The sequence below is a fragment of the Schistocerca nitens genome, chromosome 1 (assembly GCF_023898315.1).
Source record: "Schistocerca nitens isolate TAMUIC-IGC-003100 chromosome 1, iqSchNite1.1, whole genome shotgun sequence".
In the NCBI taxonomy this organism is placed as follows: Eukaryota; Metazoa; Arthropoda; class Insecta; order Orthoptera; family Acrididae; genus Schistocerca; species Schistocerca nitens.
Genome location: NC_064614.1, coordinates 125,737,382 through 125,747,708, shown reverse-complemented (window position 1 = coordinate 125,747,708; position 10,327 = coordinate 125,737,382). Strand labels below are relative to the sequence as shown.

The 10,327-nt window shown below is 36.8% G+C and overlaps 1 protein-coding gene across 3 annotated transcripts in view; it reads left to right on the top strand.

Annotated features, from left to right (window-relative positions):
• The first annotated feature begins 3,312 nt into the window (after window positions 1–3,312).
• Window positions 3,313–10,327, top strand: part of LOC126242688 (uncharacterized) — a 103,268-nt gene continuing 96,253 nt past the window's right edge. The window contains exons 1-2 of one of the 3 annotated variants that reach the window (XM_049948108.1): window positions 3,313–3,389; window positions 4,907–4,947. In XM_049948108.1, coding sequence (XP_049804065.1) covers window positions 4,933–4,947 — 15 coding nt within the window. In that variant the 5' untranslated portion in view covers window positions 3,313–3,389; window positions 4,907–4,932. Of the gene's footprint in view, window positions 3,390–3,554; window positions 3,628–4,906; window positions 4,978–10,327 lie in introns of those variants that run through there. The other 2 variants (XM_049948107.1, XM_049948109.1) reach the window with 2 other exon arrangements.

The following is a 10,327-nucleotide window of genomic DNA, read 5'->3' as shown; positions in this document are numbered from 1 at the left end:
TCGGCGAACCTCAGTTTTTACTTCTTCTCCATGAATTTTAATACCTACTCCGAATTTTTCTTTTGTTTCCTTTACTGCTTGCTCAATATACAGATTGAATAACATCGTGGAGGGGCTACAACCCTGTCTCACTCCTTTCCCAACCACTGCTTCCCTTTCATGTCCCTCGACTCTTATAACTGCCATCTGGTTTCTGTACAAATTGTAAATAGCCTTTCGCTCCCTGTATTTTACCCCTGCCACCTTCAGAATCTGAAAGAGAGTATTCCAGTCAACATTGTCAAAAGCTTTCTCTAAGTCTACAAATGCTAGAAATGTAGGTTTGCCTTTTCTTAATCTTTCTTCTAAGATAAGTCGTAAGGTTAGTATTGCCTCACGTGTTCCAACATTTCTACGGAATCCAAACTGATCTTCCCCGAGGTCCGCTTCTACCAGTTTTTCCATTCCTCTTTAAAGAATTCGCGTTAGTATTTTGCAGCTGTGACTTATTAAACTGATAGTTCGGTAATTTTCACATGTGTCAACACCTGCTTTCTTTGGGATTGGAATTATTATATTCTTCTTGAAGTCTTATTTCACCTGTCTCATACATCTTGCTCACCAGATGGTAGAGTTTTGTCAGGACTGGCTCTCCCAAGGCCGTCAGTAGTTCTAATGGAATGTTGTCTACTCCCGGGGCCTTGTTTCGACTCAGGTCTTTCAGTGCTCTGTCAAACTCTTCACGCAGTATTGTATCTCCCATTTCATCTTCATCTACATCCTCTTCCATTTCCATAATATTGTCCTCAAGTACATCGCCCTTGTATAAACCCTCTATATACTCCTTCCACCTTTCTGCGTTCCCTTCTTTGCTTAGAACTGGGTTGCCATCTTAGCTCTTGATATTCATACAAGTGGTTCTCTTCTCTCCAAAGGTCTCTTTAAGTTTCCTGTAGGCAGTATCTATCTTACCCCTAGTGAGACAAGGCTCTACATCCTTACATTTGTCCTCTAGCCATCCCTGCTTAGCCATTTTGCACTGCGTGTCGATCTCATTTTTGAGACGTTTGTATTCCTTTTTGCCTGCTTCATTGACTGCATTTTTATATTTTCTCCTTTCATCAATTAAATTCGTCTTTTTACCTACTTGATCGTCTGCTGCTTTCACTACTTCATCCCTCAGAGCTACCCATTCTTCTTCTACTGTATTTCTTTCCCCCATTCCTGTCAATTGTTCCCTTATGCTTTCCCTGAAACTCTCTACAACCTCTCGTTCTTTCAGTTTATCCAGGTCCCATCTCCTTAAATTCCCACCTTTTTGCAGTTTCTTCAGTTTCAATCTGCAGTTCATAACCAAGAGATTGTGGTCAGAATCCATATCTGCCCCTGGAAATGTCTTACAATTTAAAACCTGGTTCCTAAATCTCTGTCTTACCATTATATAATCTATCTGATACCTTTTAGTATCTCCAGGATTCTTCCAGGTATACAACCTTATTTTATGATTCTTGAACCAAGTGTTAGCTATGATTAAATTATGCTCTGTGCAAAATTCTACCAGGCGGCTTCCTCTTTCATTTCTTCCCCCCAATCCATATTCACCTACTATGTTTCCTTCTCTCCCTTTTCCTACTGACGAATTCCAGTCACCCATGACTATTAAATTTTCGTCTCCCTTCACTACCTGAATAATTTCTTTTATCTCGTCATACATTTCATCAATTTCTTCATCATCTGCAGAGCTAGTTGGCATATAAACTTGTACTACTCTAGTAGGCATGGGCTTCGTGTCTATCTTGGCCACAATAATGCGTTCACTATGCTGTTTGTAGTAGCTAACCATCACTCCTATTTTTTTATTCATTATTAAACCTACTCCTGCATTACCTCTATTTGATTTTGTATTTATACCCCTGTAATCACCTGACCAAAAGTCTTGTTCCTCCTGCCACCGAACTTCACTAATTCCCACTATATCTAACTTTAACCTATCCATTTCCCTTTTTAAATTTTCTAACCTACCTGCCCTATTAAGGGATCTGACATTCCACGCTCCAATCCGTAGAACGCCAGTTTTCTTTCTCCTGATAACGACGTCCTCTTGAGTAGTATATATATCATTGTATATACCACTTTAGGACGGTTAACGTTGATTCTCGAAGACCCTGCTTACTTCATTAATTTGAAAATATAGTATAAATTGGGGTATTATATAGAAAACGCACCCATTTCGAAAAATAGGTGATATATCAGCAATGACTAGTAAGAGGTCTGTGAAAGAAATGTCAGTTTCGCCAAATTATCAAAAAGCGAGAAAAGAAACTGTTAAACGTTAATTGCCTGAACAGATTCTTGCCAGGCAGATATAATTGCTTAATAGGTTTCCACGGAATTTTACTAATGGTGCTAGCTGATATTACAGAAATAAACTTAAACATTAAGATGACTTGCCTGTCGCCAAAAATCACTAACTCACTCCTATCCTCTTCTCGACTGCGACTGCCTCTCTCATTAACGTACGGTATTTTGCTTCTCTATTTTATCTCGTATCAGCGCTAATACCTATAAGCATGAACCAGGGCTCGTGGGAAAACAACTTTCGGGTCCATGGTTCTGACTTCAGTCAGTAAATTAACTCGTGATCAGTCGTTCCTTTTTTCCAACCAGTCTCGGGCCCGTTTCGTCTTTTTAGTTGTTTTCTACCGCTTGCAAGCTATCTACGGCTAATATAACTGCAGCACACGCTTTCATTTGCGTGTTCGACATTTTAACTGTAAGCTCTCGTTGCCAGTTCTCAATTTTTGTCAGTGTTATTGATAGTCTGAGATCGCTTCTCTATGTTGAAGGTTTGACAGCTATAATTGTCAACAAATTTGAACATGTGCAGGCCTCTTAATAATAATAAAAATGATATTAAAAGACGACAATTCTATGGGCCATGACACCCGGCACGCTTGTACAGGCAGATTTTAATTTTTTTCTTTTCTTTCGTCTCAAAAGTCTTACATTCCTCTGCTGCACTGATGTACTAAATTCACCGTCTTATTTCTAACAAATCGTTATTACCGCGTTATTTTACTGTAATGCATCATGTTTCACGCCAAGTTTCCTCTGTACCTGCAACAATGAGTAAAACGGATTCGCTTTAGTGTTGAACATTATATGCTTTATAAAAATAACACAGAACTTTCACACTGTTACTGGACCCTGAAATTATAATATTACATGAGAAATGATAAATATGAGAACTATTCCTATTTATTGCGTTCAAAATCGTTACCGTCGTACAGGACTTCATAGCTACGCAGTGATTACTGTTGCTACGAGCCGTTTGCATCTTTGGTCTATGAAGTTGTGTTAAAATGTGTGACTTGTGTTTAAAGGCATGCGGATCAGCTGTGTGATTTAAAGTAAGCTAAGCACGAGTCTTATCGGAAGTTTAGACGCCAGTGTTTCTTTTTCTGTGTATAGAAAATATATCGATATAAATAAAATAAACATTGTGAAGGCGTTTTGGTGTATTGCAGGTTAGGAAAGGACAACATATGTGCGTTTGGTTTGTTATGTTACTGTGTATAATTGTAAAACGTTTGTCGCCTCAAATTGTTTAAAATATTTCTTGTTCCTTCGCGGCTCAACAGTGTAAAGGTAATTCTCAGAAGCTCACTTGAAGCTAGTATAGTAAGACTTTGTTAGTATTACCTTAACCATTTCGCTCCTCGTTTACGTCGAGGCGTGCTTGGATGTCCACTCAGGTCATTTTCTTGGTCTACCTTTCAGTAGAGAAGGGACTTTGCGTTTCTTATGCGGCGAAATGGGTAAAAGTGGTAATATAAAGGGGTCTGCAAATTTCACTTTTTACTTAATCTTCCCAAGAGCACTTCTTAAATTTGAAACATTGATAATCGTTTTAACCATACAATAAGTGCGCTAAATGTGAAAGAAGTTGCAGAAAATTTAAATGGGCTGATGACATAACCAGGAAACTCTTTAACTGAAAATGACAATTTTATTATTCATCACCAGATACCGTTCCCTTTTTGTCTTCTACCTACTCCGCCCACTCCCTTCCCGTTGGGTAAGTTCCACTTAATAATGCACATGTGTTAGTCATTGATTCCGATGCCATTCAGTAACATTGTATAACGTGACTACATTTTAGGTTTCATATACGGAAAATATATAATGAAACATTTTTCCCGAATGGGTAATCCATTAATGCAAGTGTTCGCCATGTTTAACATTACAAATTCGTCAGAGAATAACAGCTTATCATTACATCCCACAGTTTTATAAAGCTGAGAATAACTACTAGGTGTACTTTCAGTACATGTTAACATATCAAAATAAACTCTCTTACAGCTGTACACTGACATTTTTCATTGACCTTGCCTATGTAAGATTTCACAAACGACGTGTATTCACTGTGAACTTTTACTGCATAACGTAGTGGTAGCCTAGTTGTCAGAATAAGAAACAGTTAAATGCTGCTTGCAGCTTATTTCTATGTTACGACAAGGCACAAAATCCTTCTTGCTGATACTGTTTACATGCCTATAGGGGAATTGTTTATGCAGTAAATGATCATTTGTGAAACAAAAGAGAACACTGTGAATATCAAAAACCTCATGGAATGACATGTACTTCTTTTCATGGTGTACACTCACTCATTTAGAAAGTACACTGACTCATTTAGAAAGTCCAGGTTTCTAAAACAGGGCTTCTTAGTACTTTATGTAACAGCCTAGTGTTTAACATTTAATTTTTGTTAATTATAATAGTGTCCATTTTTCAGGCTCAACACACAACTTGCCATTTTAGTATGCATGTTCATTTGTACATAATGTCTCTAGCATGAATAGTATCATTTAATTATTAAACATTTAACTGAACTTACATAATGTGTGCTTTGGTACTTTCTTTATAGTATACTCTGGACGCAAAAGGAAAGCCATGGAGGGAAAACAGGTATTTTCCAAATGCCTGGAAAATAACATTGTAAGAGCTTCCTGTAATGCTGAGTTTTTGCCAGAATTTCTATTCTGTAACATGCTTGTGCATTCTAACGAAGCAAGTAGCCAATTGTATAAAACCTGTAGCCTGTTCTATAACTGCTTTTTCCTTTCACCATTCATCTCATTATTTTGGCTGACAGTAACTTGATTTGTAGCAGTCTCTTTCTTCAGAAACATGATTTCTAATGACTAGTTAACTCTGAGAGGTACTCTTTTCTGTAATGATTTGATTTCCAAGTTTTGCATGAAGCTCTTCTCATGGCTCTAACCAAATATGATATGATACTGTATTTTGGGCTCTGACTATGCATTTGCTTGCCGAAGATTTAAGTAACACCTTCTGTTTTTATTCTGAAATGTGATTCCCATTGCTAGATTGTGATGGGTTTGATGACACATTCTATAAAGTATATAGTTTATTTATATAATAATGGTAATATGTGATATGCTGCTGGTTTTTATTAGCTCTTTGTCTATGATTGTCTATGTTTCCGTTTTCAAACTGTAAGTAGATGATCACATTATAGGCTACATAATGAATGACAGTAGTTTGTGATGTTTGTTCTTATGTTCATGTTTAGTTTCAAAATCAGTTTTGCGTTTTAATTCGCAAACTTGGCAAACAACAGGGTTATAACTCACTATATGCGCTTGATGACAGTGTAGTCCTAGTACCCTAGATTCAAGTTTAAGGTTTCCTTTAGCATTAGGACAGCACAGATGTGTTTTATGTCATCATTTTGTAATGTAATTATGCAGTCTTGAACATGGCTGTTAAAAGCAATTGTAAGCTTTGATTAATAAGACAAACTGCCAATCAGTTGTCATTAGTTTATTTATTTAAACTTGATTTAGGTTTCAATAGTTCTATAATTATCTTCGGGTCGACAGAAGCGTCTGATCCCACGCGTCGGCTATGACCCGTGACGTAAGGATGTCGTGTGTGACGTCATGACGGCGCAGAGTTTGGTTTGAGTGTGGCTGTCTCCAGTTCTGTTTTATCTAATTTTATTTACTTTTCTGATCTGTTCGTTCTATCTCGTGAGATTTTTTTTTTTTTAATTTAAAAACACTTATTACTTATTTTAATTATCTGTTTCCTCCTATTTCTGTTTTAGTTTATTATATTTATCTTTCTGATATGTTCGTTCTATCCCGTGAGTTGTGTTTTTTTTAAAAAAAAAAAGACAAAAAACACTAATCAGCTACAGAAGCATCTTTATCTTCTATGGGTTGCAGGGGTTACGACCCCTGGGGAGGTGGGTGGGTATTCATGCATGGCTGTCTTCACTTACACATTGTAGCTACGCAAGGTGTCTAAATTTGTTTATATTTAGTTTGCCACCCCCCCCCCCCCCCCCACCCATAACACCCCATTTCCCGCACTTGTCCCGTTAGTGTCATTAGGCTTCTTGTGGAAAGTGTGTGTGTGTGTCTTTTTTTTTTCCCGCCATATTTGTGACGTCATGGGTCAAAGCAGACGGGCGGGATCGGACACTTCCGTATTTCCTTATCTTCTTCAGAAGTACAAGACATTACTTGGTTACATTAGTTGAAACGTATTATGTGAATCTTGAGCTAACCACTCGAGTCACATGCAGTAATTGAAGTATCCGTTAAAACAGTAAAAGTGAAATATATATGGCTGTTGACCAATAGCAAACATCTAACTAAGATTTACAGTTTCACTGGACATTTTAATTACTGCATGTGACTTGAGCCGATTAGCTCATGATTATGTAATATGTTTCAACAAATATGTAACCAAGTAACATCATATACTTCTGAAGAAGATACTCACAGTAGTATCGAAACCTAGGTCAAGTTTTAATAAACTTCTGGCTGCTGATTGGGGCTTTTTACTTTCTTGATCAAAGTAATGTTATTATATATTTTGTCATTTGACATGATATTGTGCTTGGCTTTGATTAAAGTATGTTCCTCTCAGCACCAGTTTTGTAAATTTCAACATTTCAGACATCCTCTTCATGGTGCAATTTTGCTCTCAATTCTCCATTTGTTGTTTGTCATCATGAATGGATGAACATTGTTGTTACAATGTTCGATATATGAAATAAACTTTAAAAGTTATGTTAATTGACATCATTGTTATAGTCACCCATGTGACGTCCACAACTGGGTAAGACTTTACCCTAATTACATGTACCCATCTTTCATTGGGTCATCATCTCAGACCTTTCTTTGCTCTTGAAATTAAGATGAAATAAATATTTGGGCAGAATGCCTTTGGCATGCCTTCTTGATATTTACCGCGTTATAGTAACTTGCAGGGCAGTACTATACAACACATTGAGATTTTCAAGGTCAATGTCAGTGACCTTGCTTGTAAAAATTCTTAGAAACCCACCATGTTACATGTGAACCTGAAGCTCTACTCATTAGCTTTCTGTTACGTTAAGTTTGACTGCTGTATCAGCATTGGAACTGGAATTATAGTCATTTATGTTGAGACAGATAGATATACATTTTACACAATTTCCAAACTTGGAAGAGCTATAACTTTATTCACAATTTTCAAATACCTATGCAAATTAGTAGTTTTACACTACTTACCTAGATCATTGAATTATTCAAATTTGAAATAAATCTAAAATGCTCTGTTTTATAAGCAGTAATTTAAAAAGTTAAAATATGTAATTTTTGTTAAGAAATGTAATTCTCTATTTCTTAATCTACATTTCAATTTGGTAATATATATGGAATTTAAATTTTTAAAAATTCTACTAACGAGATTGGAACCAGCGACTTTATGGGTAAAAAGGTTTGCATTGCACACTTTTATTTGCTGTTAGTTGAATTCTGTGTTAGGAAAATGATTTAGTTCTGTAACAGATGAATTTTTTGATAGTTTAATGGTTAAATGGAAGAAATTATCCACACTTTATCACTTCAGTTTAGTAATTATTAGTTGCTCACCTATATCTGTGCTCTTGTGTTATTAGTTTTGTTGTGATGAGCGATGGGGAGTAAGAAAGCTACTGTATGAGATTTTCACTCTGCAGTGGAGCGTGTGCTGATATGAAACTTCCTGGCAGATTAAAAATTATAAATTAGCAGAGTTCGGGTCTCGGTCCGGCACACAGTTTTAATCTGCCAGGAAGTTTCAAGCTACTGTATGTTTGTATTGGGTTTCAAACTTTGGGGGTAATCTGTGACACTGTTTCCAGTGGTCACAGGCTCCTTTCTCCATCGTAGTGGTCACACTCTGTGAACAAAGGTGCCGTCTGGAAACTAGTAGGTGCAAAGAACATTTAGTAGGTGGATAGCGTGTACACGTCAGCCTCGGGTGGGACCAGGAATTTTCAAAATTCAAACTATGAAAGTTGGTGATTTGTTCAAACAAAACAGACTGGAATGGACGGTGTAACACTGTGCCAAGATGTGCTGGCCGTGCACCAAGGCATGTTTAGCCACAGGGTGATCCTCATTACCAACAAACACTGTCTGCCTGTGTCCATTCATGCGAATGGACAGTTTGTTGCTGGTCATTCCCACATAGAATGCATCACAGTGTAGGCAGGTCAGTTGGTAAATCAAGTGGGTGCTTTCACACATGGCTCTGCCTTTGATATAGTATATATAGTGAATCAGGACACATTTTGTGTTCATTTTCAGGTGTAGATATAACTTTGCTATAAATTAGCTGTCATGGACTCTAAATAGCGACAATGAACTAGAAGCGAGTTTTCAATATGGTGTGATGTTGAACAAGAAGGGACGAACACAATTGAACAAAAGGAACTATAACTGAATGAAGGATGGAGCTGAAACTAGGGAACCTGAAAAAGAACGGGACTAAGGTGGAAATGAGACTGACCAGAAATGAACAGTGATTAACGATTTCGTAGAAGTTGTATCTTAGTCCTTCCATATAGTCTAGCAAATCATTCCTTTGGACATTTTCCTTCACAAATGACCCATCTCTATTTAGAGTCCAAGCTGCTCTTCACCGAGGTCCTAACATTCCATTCTTCTGTAAGTGATTGTGTGAGTATTCGGCAATAGTGACTTATTAAACTGATGGTTTGTTAATAGTCACACTTGTCAACTCATGCATTCTGTGGAATATACTTGTCCCCGTTTTTTTTTTTTTTTTTTTTTTTTTTTTTTTTTTTTTTTTTTTTTTTTTTTTAGGTTTCACCCCTAAGGTGCTTTTGTGGAGTTCTGCAAATCACTGATCCACATCTGGCATAACCCTTCACAGGACTTGTTTTCTTTTCCAGCCATGTGTTGTGTAGTGTGTATTTCATTCAGATGGGTGACTAAAATGCCATGCTCACATAAAATAAAATTCTTTGTTTCGCACAGTTTATTAACCTCAGAAATTCGTCAAAAGTTAATCTTGGGTTACAAAGTGTCTGCTTTTTTATAGGGAAACACATTGTGACTAGATTCACTATTAGTCAGAAACTGACAAGTCTAGTCAATGATGTGGACCTTCCTATTTCCAGAGCACCTTAGTTTACAGGTATGTTGCCCTGAATTTTTTTGTTTTGCAGTCATGGACTTTTCTTCCATGATAGCAGAACCACCAGCATCCACCCACTGCTTTGATTGGTGTTTTCTTTCTGTCATGAAATTGTGGACCCATGTCTCATCCACAATAACAAATAAATCCACAGTATCGTGTGGATTCTGTATGAAAGGTTTCAAATGTTCAGAAAAATGCATTTTTGCCTTGCTTGTGGTCAGTATTTGCGAATCAGCCATCTTGCACAAAATTTTCTCCTACTTGATTCTTCCCGTAGAATACACCATGCTCTTTCTTGCTGGCCTTCAAAAATAGCCATTTCACGAAACTTTAATTGTTAGTTGTCCAATACAGTGTTGTACATTTTGTCTCAGTTTTCGTAGGTAGTTGAACTTTCAGAGGGTCCTCTTTCAGTTAAACTGTCTTTTTTTATTTATTTATCTATTTATTTATTTATTTTTTATTATTAATCGAAAAACAAACTCCTTGTAAATGAACACTAACTTTTCATGAAATTTCCAAGGACAATAAAATATTATAATTGTGTAAAGAAAAATAATATGTACGTGAAATGAAGTTTCTTCAAGAACCATCACAGCACTTGCTTCAGGGTTAGGAAAAACCATAGGAAACCTAATCAGAATAAATGGATAGGGATGTAAAGTTACTGTAGTAATCATCTCTCTCTGTCAGGCACTATTTTATGAGAACCTGCTGCTCACACAGCTACATTTGATGTTGAATTATCAGTGGCAGTGGCAGGCAGCCAATGATGAAGTTGAACTTATTGCAGTACCTTTCGACATCATATTCAAACCATCTTTCTTCTTGCATTGGCGAG